Consider the following 19,575-nt stretch of genomic DNA (forward strand, 5'->3'; position numbering starts at 1 on the left):
CTCAAGATATTGCGGCTTGGACCATCTATGGTCACTGCCAGCATTGCCAAATATCAGTACCGATGACACCTGCTTGCCATTGCGGTCCAACAAGCGTGACAAATTGGACTACACTAGGTGATCCAAAGCTGTAAGAATGGCCAGAGCACGCTGCATTTTTATTTTTTACATTGTATAGTGCATTGATAAACACTTGGCTCATTGGCTGTTTTAAAAATGGACTGACATCGCCACCATGTGGTGGACTGTCACAAATATGTGTCGGTTTTACGAAGTAAGTGATGGCGCCAAGCACCGGCAAATACTGGTACTAATTAAGCACTCTTAAAAAGCAAGTCTTGGTGTGAAACATGTCATCCCATATGTCGCTGTCAGGCCAGTGCACTGCTGTGGCAGTTAGTCTGACTACATATGCGTCTTCTTCTGATATGAAAATCAGATTTTCATACACAATTGTATCCCTACATACTAGACTTTGTAGTTCATGCCCAGGGCGTCTGTCCCCAAAACCCTTCTTATTTAACCTGGGTCAAACAGAATTTTCCACAAACCTGCACCATGTACAATTCTCAATTATATGCAGTTATATCTAATAAATGTTTATGAGGCAAAATTGTATGCACATTTTCTATTGGTTATGGGAGTTATTTTTCTGTGAATTTAAGGAAGTTGCATCAATATCTGTAAATAAAACATACAAATTAGGGAGAATTAAAGGGAAAAAAGTATTACAGTTTGCCCAACATTGCTAGCTAGTGGAAAAGATGTTGACCATGAATCCTCCAGTCCTGTGTTCTGATCTAAGCTTTAGAAGTGCACGGTTCTGGGAAACTCAGTTTATCTTCCTATCCCTGAAACTTTAAATATCTCTAGTGCAAAGTTTGAAATTATTGCTCCAGGTGAGCGTTGGTTCCTAGCACCGCACAGCAATGTTTTAGTTCTAATACAGTTTCTTTTGAGAGATGAAGGGGCATCAGTACAGAGGCGGTTGTTTCGTTGGACCACATGCAGCATGGCAGAATGTTTGATCTTATATTTAGGACTTTTGAGGTTGGTTTGGAAATGCAAGTGGGCGGATTGTTACGAACTGTCTTGTGCACATTTATGCTGTTTTGGGAAAGAATAGACGGCTCTGGAAGATGATGTCAGTGATGGGGTTGGAATAAAGGACTAAAGAGTCACATCGGGCAAATGCCGATTTTCCCAATTTTAATACACCATATGGTAACGGCGAATCTTAAGATTTGTTTTTGCTAAAATGTTGAAGGCTTCATTTTGAGTACCCTAATACTGGGGGCAGGGGACAATTTTGCATCCGTGGAGTTAATTTGCTGGGGTTCCCTTTAACTCCAGGGGTTCAGATTTAACGTGGATTAAGGGTTGAACCCCGAATAAAATCTGTTATTCTGGGCCTGACGTGCCCTATGATTCCTCATTCACCCCTTAATCTCCTTCTGGAGAATTCGGCTGCCAAGAAGAACATGAGCGGTCTGCAGTCATTTTGCTGACCTCATAATTCCTGAGAGGGCCAGTACCAGGATTCACCCATCAGGGGTTACAGGTCTCGCATACAGAGGGGCTAAAAGAGATCAGAATGAAAATTTACAAGTGCTTATCTAGAAGATACTCTGGGGAAAAAAGCAGTTGACATCCAAACCTCCTACTAAAGGCAACTATTTAACATATATTCATATCAAGTATCAACTTTCACTTGCTATACTTTTGCAGTTTCCTTTTCCTCCACTTCTTCCCTTCCCAACATGACTTTCCTGCCCTAAAGCATGATGCCCTTCAGCTGCTCTTCGCCAGAACTCACCCATGAGATAGTCGACGCTGTCAGGGTTGAGATTCAATAGAGCTGTCCGGTTCCAGACGTAGTGAGCCCTCTGTGTACAGTGGAAGTAGAGGCATGAGTACATGAACATGAATGCATTGGATTAGTGAATACTTCTTACTACGCAAGACATCTACATTGGTGTCCTAGGTGATGAGGACATGAGGCTAAAAGGAAACCAAAAACATTTCCCAAACACCTGCTTCTGAGATAAAACAGCTAAGGATGGAACAAATATTGTACCTATTTCTAAAGTAGGAGAAATGTTGCACTTTACTCCTAGTTAGAACTACAGCCAGATAATGCTTTCTTGCCCATGTTGGTATTATTTTTGTAGTATGAATATTTTCCAATTAAAACAACAATGCTGTGATGTACAGAACTGTGTTTTCTTGGCACAGGGCACATTAAACCTGTACTATGTCTTGGATTTAGAACTATCCATGTTTTCACCTCTCATTGACATTGCATGCAGTATGATGTGCACTGATGCTTTGTGTTGACAACTGTTCCTGAAAAGCCAGGGGGGAAGTTCTTTGGTAACCTTGTTGCTCTCCAAGGACTCTTCCTGTTCACACACCGTAACCCTACTTATTCATTAGGACGGTATTGTTTAAGTACCCAGATCTGTGCTAATACATCCGATGACATTAGGTCAGAGGAGTTTTATTATTATTCATTTAGGGGGATGGTGCTAGGATGGTGGTACTATAAGACATTTTTAAAATGGTGTATTATGATTTGATGATATGTTGAAACATTTGATCACCCTATGTTGACTGCAGTTTCCATTGCTTTCTATTGTTAAGTTGTCTATAAAAAGATGTGTTTTGGGGGTGAGCTAGAGAAAATCTTCTTGGCCTCGAAAGATACCACCTGATTTTCTATTGATTTGCTTTATGTCCTGGACGTAGGCTATTTTCTAGATTTTGAACATGCTACATCTACTTTAAAATATTTCTGAGCTTTATGCTTATGATTTGAAATATTATTCATTTTGATTAACTTTGATATGTTCTTGCCTTCTGCACTACACTTTAATGTCATTAATAAAAACGTATTGGTTTCTAAATTAGTGGTGACGAGCCATTTTGAGGCAAGGCAAATTTTTATTAACTGCTGTTTGAAATGCTGCTTTGTATCTTATCATTATTAGGGACACTGTCCTCCTCTATTCTTGAGGACAACATCATCCTAGACCCCTCATTAGTTCCTTTATTTCTAACAAGGAGAAATATTTGGCTATTCCTGTAGGAATTGATTTCTCGCCACAAGAATAGGCCACCATTCTAGGTATCCCTTGTTATCAGTTTTGAGAAGCATCAATGTCTCCCCAATGAGTACTGAACTGCATTAAAAAAGGGAATCCGGTGTTCAAGAGCATACTGCACTAGAGTCTCTCCTTTTCGAACATATCAGGGTCATCCCTTCCCACTGACACATTGCACTAGCAAGGCTTACATCCTAATCAATCAAGTGACACTTTCAATTGAGAGTAAATAAATATGTTTCATCAGAGACTTTGATTTGTAAGTGAGGAGATGGGAGACTGGAAACGCTGGCAAATGTGCTTAGAAATGTTACAACCTGTTTGCCACATTAATTTCTCTTTCACTTATTATTAGTTGCTCTCACAAACTCACTGATGCTCATCTGCACCCACCTATTCACTTACTCTTGCTTCATAACTTACTGTCATTCAGGCTTAATTTTAAATAATCAAAAGATCAGTAGCTCACACTCACTCATCCTAACTCACGGATTTTCGCTTACTGTCAATCATATTCTCATTCACACATTTACTTACTTGATCAACCTTTCGTGTCCGTTAACTCATTCTCCCTCACACACTCCTATTCACTTGTACTCACTGTTACTTACTTGGATAATGCCTCATTGTCAGTTTCCTACTCTCTGCTACTAATTTCTGATTCTGCGGCGATCTTACAATGATCCAAACAGCTCCTTAATTCTCACTCAACCATGCTAATTCCCACTCAATTGGTCCCTTGAGCACATACACTCATCCACTCCCTTCATTACTTACCTTACATATTAGATAGATGGTCCATTGGTTTTGAACTTTAACTCCTTCCATTATCAGACCTTCACTCTGTGATTTCCACAAACAGAAGCCCACCCTTGGAAGCCCTTCCAGAGCACATGTTTTCTCTTTAGAGATCATCAAAGTTGAGGTTTGTTTTTCTTCATCTAAATAAATGTATTCCTTACCTTTTGCGCATGTTTCCTTTCAGCCCACACCTTTACCAGGTCCTGATCATCTAGGCGGGTGCCATTAGCATCAGGGTTGTTGGGGTACTCCACATCAGGGGTGCCAGCGGGGAACATATACTTCCGCCCTCCTCCTAAGATCACCTAAGAAGAAAAATGAAGATGTGTGAGTGATGCACATTTTCAGTGCATATCTTCTCTTATTCTGTCAGTCCTGCAAAATTTCAGGTGAACCTTTGTCATTTTTAGGGCCAGGTTAGTATTCATTAAATGTCGACGGAACTAACATCGGGTCACTCAGATATGGACATATGGACTATGATACCAATCCTAAAAAGGCTGATATAGCTGGATCACAGCGAGTCACGTGCTACACTGACTCTGACTGGAGGGAGTGATAAACTGACATAAGAATCAAACCTCACATTGCCATAAGCTACCTTACAAGCCACTATGCAGTCAGGAGCTGGGTTTAAGGAAGCATTGCCTCCATAAGGAGCAGAATGCACCAACAAGGTCCCCCTAGAATAAAACGATTTGAACGAAATGGGTCAGAATTTAGATAAAAAGAGCTTTCATATTATTAGTTAAGGGCCCAGAGTTCCTTTTTCAGTTTGCGCCTGTGAAGGTTGATGCCGTTTTTAGGTGTGGACATTGTGGGTTAGTTTTTAATTGCTGTAAATCCTTGTTCATAGATTTCTTGCAACGCCCGGGTTCAGGAGGCAACTATTGTTTTGTTCAGGGCCTCAGCATATTGGCATTATTATGAAACTTCCTACAGAATTTCGACACAATGTCTTCTGAAAGGTCCAGCCAACTACTTGTAGGGTCCTCAAGGCATGAATTACTCAGCAAGAAAGTTGCACAACTATGGAGGATTGCTGATGCAGAACTAACATAGATGTAGAGATCCCCTGCGGGGCGGCCAGGCTGATTTACTTGATCGGCCGGCCAAATGTATTCAGGTTAGCGAAACCGAGGTTTATGACCGGAATTCTTCAACTGCTATTACATGGAACTGCTGCCAATATATTGTATGATCTTCATGATAGATTTTACTGCTGAAACCCTCAAGGTTCCATGAGCAGCTGTTTCATTCCCTTAGTTCCTTTGCCTGAATGGCGTTTGAACTTCTTCAGTCACTGCTGGGATTTGATGAGAGTGCAGCTGCAAGCCAACTCCACTCTGAGGAGTGAGAATGTGATTGACCAACTCTATGCCCAGTTGTCGCTTTTTTTGGCGAAACCAGTTGGGAGGTGCTGTCACACAGGGGTGCGAGGAATGCTGATGAGGATGGCCCCACGGTGCTTCACAGAATAGAGACGGAATTACGTCTTCTGATTTGGGTGACCCTTGACTTGCTATCAGCGAGGATATGCATTCCCAGTGAACTAACAGATCTTTATGCCTAAGTTTCCTGAAGAAGGCTCCATGCGAAAAAAACTATTTGACATGATGGTTCATAGCAAAGGTGACATCGGTAGCCTCGATTTATTAAAATCCATCCATGAGGGGGTATAAACTGTGTGGACGGTATGTCTCCCACTTTTAGACATGCTAGCCCTCAAATGTTGGTCAGCAACCTGAAAATATTGGTGCGATTTAAGTCATTCTGATTGCCCCTTGCTTTATATTCTGGGTACCACAGTTTTTTGTTTTGCTGAATTATAAATACCTGGTCGTTGCTTGGCCCATGAACTCTGTTTAATTCCTCTTCTCTCTAAAGGCTGAGGTCCATCAGGAGCTTGTAGAAAGGGATTTAAAACTTGTCTTATTACCTTTCCATCTGATGTGAAGTTCTTGGGATCATGCTTGGTATCCCCATTTTGGACACCTACAAGGTTGTGGAATGGTTCTTGATCCTTGTGGACCTCATTGAGGCCATCTGTGGTTTGACAGATCGTTGTACCGGATGAGATATCTGGCCTTAGCTCACTACTGGAGAGCTTTAGTTAATTTGATCAGGCCAAGCGAAGGCATATTGGAAGCTGGATGAAACATCTGGGCACGTTCCCCGCAGGATTGTGGGCAGGCCACTATTGACCCATTCATTTTGAGTTTCGGTGGTTACTGATGTAGTCACCACCTCCCACAGGGGCCTACTAGTCCGATGGTCTTATTTAGATGCGGTTCTCCCTTCTGCTGGCCTTACAGCATCCGTTTGTGACCAGTGTTTTAAACCTCTGGGACCGCCTTGGTGGTTTGCCCCCCTTGAGCAATATTTCCTTGCTGCTCTCTTTTATTGAAGATTGAGTACAGCTTCCCCGTCTTCTGTGCGTTAGCTGATGTAGAGTATCTATTCCTGCCCTAGCAAAGCTTCATTCTCTCCTGTTTACTTAATCAGGAAAGGGGGTGGTCCTGTGGTCTTTAGGAATGGGCATGCAGGAATGGATTTGGTACACTGCTGGGGACGTTTCCTGGGCAGCTTGTTTGCCCAGCACAGTAAGGGGAGCCCCCTTCACCTCTTCCTTCTGTGAGCTTCCACCTGCATGTGTTGCATTTGATTTGCAGTTATTTACAGACTCCCAGTTAACAGCCATGTGCATTTAGCAAGTGTCTGGATGGGGAAGGTGGTTAACTTATCTAGTATGGGTGAGCATGTGCAGGGCATTTCTACTGTTATGTTAGCCTGAGCTCTTTCAATAAGAGAGTTGAGAAGTCTTAGTTTATCATCAATCCCTGCTACAAAGACAGCAAGTGTGTTGAGCAGGTTAACTTGAATGTCCAATTAATCTGAGCTGTCATTTATTGCAGCAACTACTGATTGCATCGTATTCAAAATGGCCTGCCAGGTGGGGCTATGGATCAGCTGATGGCAAATTATACAGGTCTGATTGGTCATTCACTTGCAAGGAAAACTTCACTCTTATCGATTGACAGAACTTTCAGCCCGTGTCCAGGCTTTTCTGTGGCATAACGTGCAGTGCGTCCATGTTCCTGTTGGTAAATTCGTTTGATATTGCCGTTAAAGGACTCTATGGGCATTGCACTTCAACATTATACAGGGTTAAGCTAAAGAGGACAGCTTCCTTTGTGGGATGCCAGACAGGAAGCTTTTCTATTGGTTCTTGCCTGATAGATGGAATATGTGATGTTACAACGCGATCAAAATGATCACGGTATCTAACATCGCAGTTTTTACAGCGCAAGTCATTACAATGACTTGCACTGGAGGGAGCAATAACCTAAGGAATAGTAAGATTTACTATTCCAACACCAGTCTACGTACAGTAGGGAAGGTGTTAGAATAGTAAATCCTAATTCACTCCTCACTTTTGGGCAGAGCGAGCTTGCTGGGCAGGATGAGAGAGTAAATGATGAATTTCCTTGGTCCCTTGAGCCCTGGTTCGTGGTTTGATCACCCTTGCTTATTTTCCTTCCGGCCGTGGGTTTCTGGGGAGACAAGGTTTGGAAAACCGTGAATATCCTTGAGAGCTCGAGATTGGTTCCAAGGATCTCGCCTTTAGCTAAGGTTCCATTGTGCGCGCCCTTTGTGGGTCATGCCAACTACGGAAGACTCAGACTTTCATTCTTTCGGAGTTTAGAAAGTCACAGCAGTTGAAGTGGGGGCATATTTTGCGACAGATTGCCCCTGGGTGTAAAGCTCTCAAATGTCTGGCATGTCTGGCTCTGCTTTTCATTCTCCTGAGGTCAGTAAAAGAAGAATCAGTTTTCTAGATAATATTTCTTCGGGGACATTTTATGGCAGGCATGTACAGTTCTGCGGAGACATTGTAAATCACATCAGGTATGCGTAGTGCTGCCCTTTAACTGAAAGGTAAACAAGGGTACGATGGTGTAAAACAGGGCTTTAAGTGGGCCTGGTCTCACCGGGTCTGAGCACCGGCAGTTTTTTTTAGGGGGCCTTGAAACGGGTTATTATCGGGCTCTGTTTGCACATGCGTTCCATTTTTTTTTTCGGGACTGCAGGCACATCGATGTGCGATTGGTGAGCGTTGTAGAGGAAGGGAAATCCTTTAAAAAGAGGCATTTTCTCACTGGATTTCCCTTCTCTTTTTAGGTCTCACCAGACCAGCGCAAGCGCTGGGTCAGGGCTTCAAAAAATGCTACCGCCGGCTACAGCTTCCAGTGCATGTGCGCGGGCGCGCTCTTGAGCAGAGGCGCCATATGGCATTCCTCATGCTCATTAAGCGCATCACTTTCACTTTCGCATCGCACAACGGCCGCGCGCGCATCACTCCCTTTATACTCTCTCTTGTTTTATTTTTTATTTCATTTCACGGCCACACGGGGTTACTTTTACGGCAGCGTGGCCAATGCTTGTTGAGAAAAGAAAACCCTCAGGAATAGAGCTTGCCACCATTGTGTCCTAGTGCCGTTAAGCACACTGTATTTTTAGGTAAATTGCATGGTTTTGCTCCTTATTGAAATGTTCGGTTTCACTTTAATTTGTCCCAGACTGAACCGCTTCCAATTCTGCAAGGCACTGTCTAGGTTTTCAATACCCTCAGGTGAGCATGCACACTTCCTGTAATGAGCACCAGCGAGTGACACCCTGATCACCCAATGAACGTTAAGGATTGTTTTAGCATTCCACACTGCTATCCAATCGGAGCGAGGCACAGCAGGTATTTATTGTTCCCGTCCTTGCAGTGTGTCTTTTGTCTTTCACTTCATATTAGCATGTGCACTCGATGAGTTGGGTTAGGTGAGGGCGTTTAGGCTCAGTGTGAAAGGAAAAAAAGGCAGCAACTTAATTTCTGTGACAGAATGCGTAAAGACTTGGTTATTGATCGTAGATGGGGCGTGGGCAGGCTTGATTTACGCCAAGCTGTTAATTTGAGGAGAACTAGCCCAGACTGCTGAGGGAAAATTCTTTATCTTATTATTTGAGGGTAATCTGTCTTTGAACATAGTGCCAATATCGGCAACAGTTATCACAAAGCACATAAGTACATAAATAAAACACACGACACTGTAATGTAAGTGGAGAAATATTGCTGCAGGTTTATTAGCATAACCAATATGCAAACAAGGTGGGTTATCTTACGGGCGATCCCAGGGCAGGCCAGCCCTATGCCGCCTGCCCGTCTGATAAGCCTAGAGTCACCATGGCAACGCCAACTGGTGTATACCAAATATTGGGAGGGTCCACCCCTCCCATCCGTGGACCACCAGTCCACATGCTTCACACGCCCCCCCGTGATGGGTGGGCGGAGCATACATGGCAGCCCCCGGTTGCTCAGACCCACAACCGCCTTTCGGTTAACGGGGCGCCGTCGTTCTTCCAGGGGACCCGCTAAACATCCCTGGGTATCCTGGCTTAGCACCCCGCGGTGCTGCTGCATGCTGTACCCCTTGGTATGTGCAGACCCTGGATCGCCCTGTAACTCCTCCTGCAACACAAAGTAAAATTGTTAGAAAAAACCTGCCCCCCCCTTTTGTCCCTCCGGACGCCGGGTAAGCGGAGGGGCGGGCAAGGCGAACGAGCGGACAAGAGGACGAGGAGGGGGCGGAGACAGTATAAGTACCCCTGTCTCCTGCCCGCCCTCGCCGGAAACAGCTATCTGTTGGGGTCTCCCCCGGACTAGCCCAGGGACTCGACCTCCCACCCCTGTGCCTTCCTGTGGCACTAAGGCGGCCGCCCTCCAAGGGGCGGGCCGCTGCGCAACCCCCCCCCCGGGCAGCCTTACATAGTGCCAATATCGGCAACAGTTATCACAAAGCACATAAGTACATAAATAAAACACACGACACTGTAATGTAAGTGGAGAAATATTGCTGCAGGTTTATTAGCATAACCAATATGCAAACAAGGTGGGTTATCTTACGGGCGATCCCAGGGCAGGCCAGCCCTATGCCGCCTGCCCGTCTGATAAGCCTAGAGTCACCATGGCAACGCCAACTGGTGTATACCAAATATTGGGAGGGTCCACCCCTCCCATCCGTGGACCACCAGTCCACATGCTTCACACGCCCCCCCGTGATGGGTGGGCGGAGCATACATGGCAGCCCCCAGGTTGCTCAGACCCACAACCGCCTTTCGGTTAACGGGGCGCCGTCGTTCTTCCAGGGGACCCGCTAAACATCCCTGGGTATCCTGGCTTAGCACCCCGCGGTGCTGCTGCATGCTGTACCCCTTGGTATGTGCAGACCCTGGATCGCCCTGTAACTCCTCCACAGCCTTGGGAGTGGCCACCGTCACTACCAGGGCCCCCCACCAAGGTAGACCTGTTTACTTACAACCTGCTGCAGCCCAAGCTTCCCCTAGGTCCAGTAAGAAAAGGTCCATGCCTAAACTAGAGAGGTGCACCCCATCTCCCTCCAGGCACCCTGTGGACTTGGCGTGTACAAGACCATGCCTGATGAAGCCAAGACCTCTTTGCTCTGCGCAACTGCGCATGGCTCCCGATAGGCCTTCATACCTACAGCATACTGATACCGGGCTTCTCCAAGGTCCAGCCAAAACAAGTCTACGCCCAACCGAGCCGGCGGCCAGCGGGCACAATCAGGACAGGTTCCCCCATCCTTTCTAACTCCCCCGTGGATTTAACTGGAATGACCTTAAACCTAAAATAGGCGATGGTCCAAGGTTGCCTTTGCATGGCTAAATAACAATCTCTTTGCCAAGTCACTCCTGCCTGGCAGTGCCCATGCGGGAGGAGGTAAGAGTTGACAAGCCTGCCTTACTTCCTCCTTCACTCCGTAGGAGTACGCCTATCGTATTCCATCAGTCACCACCAAATGTAAAGCCTTGCCCTCCCAAAATTCTGCTAGTATACAAGGGAGAGACAGATCAGGGTGACTACAGAGGAGAACAACGCCAATTGTTCTCCTGCAGATTTGTAGCCCAAAGTGTTGCCCCGTTGTTTCCCTTAATCGTATGGACCATAAGCCACTTCCACAACCTGCATAGCTGCCAGCCAGTGCTGGAGGGCGGGAGAAGTTACCCGGTACTGATACTCGCATCAAAGGTACCTGTTTCGTCGAACTCAAGGGCGAGCTACTAAGTGAGCAACCAGGCTCCGCCCTAGTATCCAGAGGTCAAACCCAAGCCCCTCCAAGTTCTGCTGCTTCACCTGCCTGTTAACACGAATCCCAGGGCAGGCCACCGGCCTATAACCCATGCATGGCCATGCCTGAGCTAAAATACCTCTGAACAGCATGACAACAGGCTAACCACCAGCATTGCGTTCTGAATGTTTCTGACACTGCCAAGCAACATGCGCATAACTAGAGCAACTGGCACCATGCCATAAAAGTATCAATTCAGCCTTCTATGAAACAAAACGTGCCCTTGTGGCGATCCGAGTAGTGCTCCCTTCAAGCCAGCAGCCCTACCCAGGCAACCCGCACCCTCTTGGCGCTGGCACACCCCCGCTGCCCTAGAGTGCCTGGTCGTGTGTAGCCACAACCTATGTTTCATCACTGACGTTATATCGGGATATGATGACACATCTAACTCTACTGCTGAGTGCCCGTTGCACCATCGCAAGTATGCCTTTGCCTGCTCAGAGTCTGGCTGCAAAGTTGGATGACATTGACACCCCAGCCCAGATCGCAAATGGCAGCTTTACAGTATCTGGTGGTATAGACGGTCCCCGTACCCTGATGGAACAGAAAGCAATTCCCTTGCTCCTGTTGCGCACGAACCCAAAACCAATTGCTCACCATGGTTCAATACCTTCCTGCTGCTAAACATTCCCTAGCCGAATGTAGACAAATCTAAGTTCTGCAATGGCTCTACTTCGCAGCCTGCACCATTCCCAGTGCCGAAAAGACCTTTGTCATGCTGCCTGGCCTAACCAATCTTGCCTTGTTCTAGAAGCGCCCGCTTCAGCCGTAGAGCAAAAAATTCGCCAGTAACCCCAACTGGCCCTGATGCGAGACAAACCAAGCCAAGGCACAACAGTGAGTGTACTAACTAATAGCAGGTCTAACAGCGTCAACAGGCATCCTCAGCTTACAATAGGTGTGATGGAGTAAGGGTATCCATTGAGCATCAAGATGACAGCTTCCCAGCTGCCCAACCGTGGTGGGAATCACTCTTGATATTCTAGTACACATGGTCCCTGTTCACCTGTCACTGCCTGATGTACTTGACCTAGGTACATGGTCCCCTTGCATGGCGGCATGCCATTGAGACCAACATTCCTTCCCTGATAAGTGCCACTATCTGCCTACGCTACAATCTTGCCTGGCGTTCTATCATGCCCAGATATACCACGCGATGATTGCTCTCCTCCGTCACTTGACCCGACCACACCTAGAAGAACAAACACAGCGAGAGGAAGCAGCCTGTGACCTGCCCCAAAAACCACCATCCCGCATCAAACCGACCCGATGGAAAGACAACCGGCGCCTAAAGCTCTACACCCGCGGATGACCCAGGAAATAACCAATCGTTTAACAATCGAGTAAATAACAACGGACATCCTTTCAGCATCTGAAGGCCTAGCCCTTCAGAAGAACCTGGGACCCCAGTGCCAGGCATCAGAGCAGGCCACGGACCAGTGGTGTGACTGATCTTAGCCCACTTCCGTGTGAGCCAAGGCCCGCGAAGCTCTTTTTTTTTTTTTTTTTGATCGCTGAGCACACGTAAACCACTCTAGCTGTTCCTTGCCGCTAGGTCGTCCTACCCTAAGGAGCCCCAATAAACGACCAGGTAACCTTAACACTCACTCAACACTGGGCGTAACTCTTTGCTTGACCTCGATGCTGGATGCAAAGTGACACCTCCCCCTGCTCCCGACCATAGTGGCGAAGTGTCCCATGAGTGCTCGGTTAATATAAAAGACCTCGACATAACCGAGGGAGCCCTGCGCAGCTACAGACGCCTGACAGTTGTCCCGTTCCGTGGAAGCCTGCATGATCACCATTCATAGCGTTACTCTAATGCGCATAGGGAAATACATTGTATTTATAAATCTGTATGTGAGCGCAAAGGTTTTTTTTGTTTTTTTTGTTTTAATGCTACTGGTTGCGGTAGCATGCAAGTCTATCACATGTAGTATGGTGGTCCATGACTATTGTCTACTTCTCCAACTGTGATATTTACATTTAGTTAATTTCCCTGATTTCGGAATTTACGTCAGGTGGACCCTTGTTATCACACACAAAAAGGACCCAACCCGCCAACCTTTTGCTGTTAAATTTCAGACAAAAGCAGCTTACAGGTGTGTGTCAAAACCCAACTTACTGGAACTCATTTATCGACCACAGTAAGAAAATAACTGCGTGTGCCTGCTGAGCTCTGACCTTGTGACTGTGAGGTCAAACAACCTCCTGCCCGTGCATACCAATGGATATAGCCCGTAAATTGCTGTTGTGCTGTGCGAGATGTCGGGCTGTCGCTAGGAGCTCCCTCTCTTGATACCTGTGGTTACTCATCCTATTACCCCGGAGCTGTGGCCAGCCAGGACTGTAGGCTATGTCGCTGACACCGTTACGCTGTTGTAACAGATACTGATCTGTAGATAAACGCATTACCTAAACATCAATGTACCTCAGACTGTAGGCCCCTTACAGGTGAGACGTTAAAACCTTTCCTTTCCTATAACTCTTGCTGTCAACTTAGAGTTCACTTCACTATGCATTCATCAATGAGGCTAACAGGCATGTCCTCTTGAAAGTGCCTCCGTTCAGGCATGGTACGGCCGGGTCAACCACACTACTAGCCAAACTTCCTAAATTATTTACACTCCCATGCCCTTTCAGTGTAAATATTATTTGAATCAAAATGCCCATGGTACCTACGGGCCCCGTGTCCATCCCGATGAAGGAGGGGGCGGAGACAGTATAAGTACCCCTGTCTCCTGCCCGCCCTCGCCGGAAACAGCTATCTGTTGGGGTCTCCCCCGGACTAGCCCAGGGACTCGACCTCCCACCCCTGTGCCTTCCTGTGGCACTAAGGCGGCCGCCCTCCAAGGGGCGGGCCGCTGCGCAACCCCCCCCCCCCCGGGCAGCCTTACACAGCATAGCTTGTACAAGAGAACATTTTTGCTTACTCACTGATTTTGTTTGTGGGGGTAGGGGTAGGTGGGGGGAGCGAATGCATTTAGCAAGATCGTATTGTGTGCTGAAATTTTTGTGGTCAATTCTGGGTATATTTTAGACCGGGGTTTCTGATTGAACTAAAGTTGATTTAAATTTGCACCAGGGAAGGACCAGTTTTTAGGGCGAACCTACTAGAAAGTGCATGTACCATGTGTTGCAAGGAATATTATGGTTTATCAAAACATAGAGCGTTTTGGAGCCTACTCATTGCTTCCCATTGTTTTTTTTACCCTGTCACTATAATTTGTCTGCTTCTTATTCATATTCACCCTTGTCTGTCTTGTGTTCGTCCCTCCTAGTTTCTCTTTTCAGTCTCTTTGACTGGCTGCCATCTCTGCTTCCACTGCTTGCTTTTCAAGCACTGTTTTTCATTTCTTTTAACCACTCCATAAACATACATGTTTATTCCTGCTGTCTATCTTGTGTACGTCTTGGTACCTAAACTCCTTGCTGGTCTCTGTTGCTGCTTCTCTAAGCCCGCTCCCTCCTGCGCTTTTCTGTGCTTCTCCTTATTGCTTCCCCCACCCACGCCCTCCATGTTGCTTTCCTCCAGCCTCCATGTTGCTTACGCGTCCCTCCCACAGTCCCCGGAGACGCAGCTATATTTTCTTCAATCCGTACAGTAAAGCAGCCCAGCTAACATCACGTATGACATCCGTGTAACTTTATACTCCTAATAATTCAGTTTTTATCCGTTCTCCCAATCCTTCCATTTTACACCAATACACAAATATATATTTTTTGTTAACGACAAAAATAATCTGTGTTTTTAGACAACAGCATCAAAAGTCAGAGGAAGTGCTCATATTTATGAGGAGTGTGTGATGAATGAACCAAATTGCATTGAGTAATTCTCTAAAATGTACACTGAACTTGAAGTGACATTTTAGAGAATTAGTGGCATATAGTACCATGAAATTTCAAAGGAAGGATTTAAAAATTGCTTTAGTTTAATTTAGTGCCTAAGATTTTTTGATTTAAATATAAATAAATGTCAGAAATTATATTAGGACACGCATTGGCATAGCCATTAGGTCTCGCTCTTGGGACCTTATAAGTATTTAGTTTTGCAGCACAATATCCTTTTTGCAACAACATCAGCTGTTGTATGGCTAAACCTTGTACCTTATAAGTGTTTAGCCATGCAACAGTTGATGTTGTTGCACCAAGGATATTGTGCTGCATAACTAAAGACTTATAAGGTCCCAAAAGCGAGACCTATTGGCTATGCCAATGCTTGTTGAAACTTAGGAGCAGCAACAATGTCGTGGTGTCACCAGGGCTTTAAGTGGAAGTTTTTTCAATATGATATACAAGCCATAGTTGCTGCTTATTTATCTTATGCAACTAGCAACAATTGACAAAGTCAATAGTCCTGACTTGTAGTTATGATATGACCTGTTGTATCATATATCAGGACGCAATGACGGGAACAGCAAAATACAAGTCGGGAGGCACACTGTGCTAAACACAGATTTTTTGTTTACGTGTTTTTAAGCCACGCCATTAATTATGTTGACCACGCCCCTTTTCGAGACCCCCAGTTTTCTCATCCCACTTAAAGGCCTGGTGTAAAAAGAAAATCACACAGGCCAACCCTTCGGCTGGGCTTATACTTTGAGGTACCAGAGGCGTAACACAAAATGATGCCCCCTCCCTGCTGCAGAATGCAACGAGGGGGCCACGACTCTTCTATATCTCACAGATATTTAGTGGCCTTAGGCTTTATGCGCCCCCCCCAAGAGTTTGGGGCCGTGTGGAGGGTTGGGGGCAGGGGCCTGTGATACGGCCCTTTAAGGTACCAGGAACCTCAGCCTGATGCAATTCTCTTAAATACTACTCCCAGGGGCGCAACTAGAGCCACATTTCGGGGGGGGGGGGGCTAAAAGAAAAATTCGGGGGGGGCTGAATCTTTAAGCAATAGGCAGAGTTGAGCTGCAGGGGCTCTTAGAAGGGGTGAAACAACAGCAAGGCCTCATTAACATGCAAATGGTCTTTTAAAGACCTGTGAAGTGATCGGGTGCGGCTGTGTGGGTGCCCGGGAAGCTGTCTCATCCCGGGCTGCCACACACTAAGGGGGGGGAGGCTGAAGCCCTTTGAGTCCAATGGGTGTTGTGCGACTGACTACTCCACCTGTGGGAACAGCACCAGTGAGAAGGGAGCAAGCTCTTTAACAATGCAAAGAACCAGTGTGCGCGCGCAAATGCTCAAAAGAGAACACTCACATTTTTGCTTTGCTATTGCAAACACAATTATGCCCGGATGACCGGTGTGATCCTATGCCACTTCCTGCATCTTGCCTACTGAATGTTACTTGAAATGCCTGCGATTGTGCAATTCTGCCACATCACGCACTTGAGACCATACTCGCACTCCATTTTCACCTATTTACGAAATAAATAGGGCAAAATGCTGAAGCTGGTGTTTCATAAAATAAAACCTAACTTTGCAAAATATTTGAGCATTTCACGTAAGTTCCGCAAAGGAAATGATTTGAATGTTGCCAAGGCCTACACAAAACCTCAGGTCTATCACAATTTGAAGGCAATTTAATTGAATAAGCCTCCGGGGACTGCAAGCGCCAGGAACCCTATTGGGTGAATAGCTTTATTAATAACTTTATTAATCCTGATTTATTGATTGAATGATTGATTAACAGTTAAGACCAAGCTATTTTAATTTGATGCTATATATACTGATGCCGCCAAGCTCTTTGAATACACTATGTGCTTTTAAGCACATTCAGATATAAAGCACCGGAGAACAGAAGTGTTGCACCTCTGCATGACAGCGGTGGTGAGAACAGTAAGCATATTCCTGTAAACTGGAATTAAACGTGTGAAAGAAAAAAATACTATAAAAAGAGAGGCAGGAAAGAATTTGAACTACCGTTGTACAAAATTACAACACGTTCTTCTATAAATTCTTGGAGGTGAGGAACATTTCAGATAGTTCCAAAGTTCAGAATCTGAAATAATTTAGCTTAAAAGATGTGGTTCTCTTATTAAAATCTTCTAAAATAAATTTTAAGCGGTCTTAATTAGTTGTTTTGCTTTGACAAATACGCTTTTTTGTCAATTTTGTTTTTGGATGGAAAAAGGTAATAAAATGCACTACTAATTCAATTTCTGGGGGACAATTCGAATTGCAGAAATATTTGCCTGTTTAGTGAGATGCAAATGTTGAAGTACTCATTCACCTTCCAAATCTGCAGAATTTCCAAGGAGGAAAATTGAACAAGATGAAAAACACTTGGACATCTCGAGTTTGATTCCATGTTGGGACCACTGATCAGATGATTAAGTATGCCCTGCACTAGAGGAAATACCAAGAAAAATTAAAGAAAGTGTACAAAACTGCAGACTTGGCATGGCTCATGGTAAAGATATACAGATTAATGCTAATAATATTGTTAGTCAGTTAATCGCAGGGTGGTGCCGTGTTTATGGTGTATTAATTAAATATTGGTAAATGTTGAAGCCCTGGCAATGAAAGGCTGAAGGGATTTCAACAGACGATGACGAGGGAAAATTAATTATTTATTTAAATCTACGAACATCCCCCACCCGGTCTCACCGCCCTACTTCTCTTACCTGCACGGGCCGCGGCTGGTTTAGACCAGCCCCACAATCTTTCACAAGGATTGCTGTTCGAAATTGCAAAACAAAGAGAAGGCAGAGAGATAGAATAAAGTAGACATCCCTGAAAAGGGATCAAGAAGGAAAGAGAAAAAGAAGAGGAGAAAAGAGAGAAGACAGAGAAAGTGCAGTAACCATACCGTCAGCTAGGGATCGCTCCACAATCAAAACCAAACCAAAATTCCTCCCCTACTTGGAACCCTTCCCAATACCATCCCACACCCTTCCAAAAATACAAGAGCCATGTAGGCCTCGACTGGCCACCTGGCCAAACTGTGAAGAGCAAGCCCCAGCAAAAAAAAATAGGAACGCTGGCTGAGAAGTATACCAGTATTACTGAAATATTAGTATACTAGCATGAATACAATTCTATCTTGAATAGACATAATCTAGCAGCATTAATGACATCAAAATAATACTTCTGTTAAGCAGGGTATAAATGCTCGAATCATGAGGTTTAACAGAAGCCTCCATGTAAAAGGTGGGGAGCCCTTACAGAAGGCCTCATTTTAGACAAAGAAGAATCATTCTGTAAACTGGAGTGTAAACTAAGTATCAAACATAGCTGAAATGTGGTACAAAGTCATTGAGGAACGCATCTGAACTAGGCATATACAACTGTATTGCATATGTGCAACTCATCCTAATTGTAAATGGACAGAGGAAAAAAAACTCAACCTGAGGTATGAGTATGCGATTTAAAATACAGAAGTTAGATAAATGTGAGCGACCATCCTTAGGAGAGAGAAACCTCCTATTGGAAGTATACTTACAGAGAGTGATTTTTGTTTTAAAGACATATTTTATTGTTTTCAATAATGCAAACAGGCATCAACAGTTACATAACCAATTGCTATCGTCCTGTGTCACAGGTAAGAAAAGGTAATACAGCAGGAGCATTATTTCATTACAATAATGACATGCCCTACAGACACATTTTCAGAAATGCCCTAAAGAGTAACTGATTATATTGCCGCCACTCTGGAAGCAGGCTAAGATTCTGCCACTCCTGAAAAAACCAAATGCGGACCCCAATGTTCCTACGAACTACAAAGCCACTTCCCTTCTCCAGAGTATTGGAGAAACATGTTAACAAAGTACTCATGGAGTATGCGGAGAATCACAATCTCATGCACCCTACGCAATCCGGCTTTAAAAAAAAATTTTTTTTTTATTGAGTTTCATCCACAAACCATGACAGTATGTAGCAAGTACGCAATCCGGCTTTAGGGCTAACTACAGCACCGAGACAGCCCAGCTGGAGGTGAAGGAACATCTCAGTGACAAATTGGACCATGGGGGCAGAGTGATTCTCATTTTACTTGATTTGTCAGTGGCATTCGATATGGTGCACCGCGGGATGCTCCTCGACAGACTGAGGAGCATGGGCATCGAAGGGAGGGCACCAGCCTGGATAATATCATTTTTGGAGGACAGAGAACAGTTTATCTGGACTCCCCAATTTTCGGCCTCTATGCCCAGCACGCAGGTTGGAGTCCCGTAAGGCTCCTCATTATGTCCAACTCTTTTTAATTTATACATGTCACCCCTCGCATCCCTGGCGGAGGCACAGGGCCCCAAAATAATTTCTTATGCTGATGATACTCAGCTGATTTTCACATGCGATAAAGGCACAGACTTCAATGGGGATGCAATTAGATCTTGCCTTACAATGGAGAACCAGCTCAAGTGCAATCCTGATAAAACCAAGATTGTCTTCTTCGGCCAGCCTACTGTGAACAATTGGAGCCAATGGTGGCCCGCCAAACTCTCCCCTCCCTGTGCTGCCCAATCTAAAGTAAAAAACCTGGGTATCTACATTGATAATGAGCTCTCGATGCGGTCCCAGGTGCA

The 19,575-nt window shown here is 45.1% G+C and overlaps 1 protein-coding gene across 1 annotated transcript in view; it reads right to left on the reverse strand.

Annotated features, from left to right (window-relative positions):
- Positions 1–19,575, reverse strand: part of LOC146868126 (alkaline phosphatase-like) — a 215,904-nt gene that overhangs the window by 38,208 nt on the left and 158,121 nt on the right. Inside the window, exons 6-7 of the mRNA XM_085608993.1 lie at positions 4,067–4,210; positions 1,817–1,886 (exon numbers count right to left, since the gene is read on the reverse strand). Of these exons, the coding sequence (XP_085465119.1) occupies positions 1,817–1,886; positions 4,067–4,210 (214 nt within the window). The remainder of the gene's footprint in view (positions 1–1,816; positions 1,887–4,066; positions 4,211–19,575) is intronic.

Source organism: Triturus cristatus, chromosome 1_2, assembly GCF_964204655.1.
Source record: "Triturus cristatus chromosome 1_2, aTriCri1.1, whole genome shotgun sequence".
Lineage (NCBI taxonomy): Eukaryota > Metazoa > Chordata > Amphibia > Caudata > Salamandridae > Triturus > Triturus cristatus.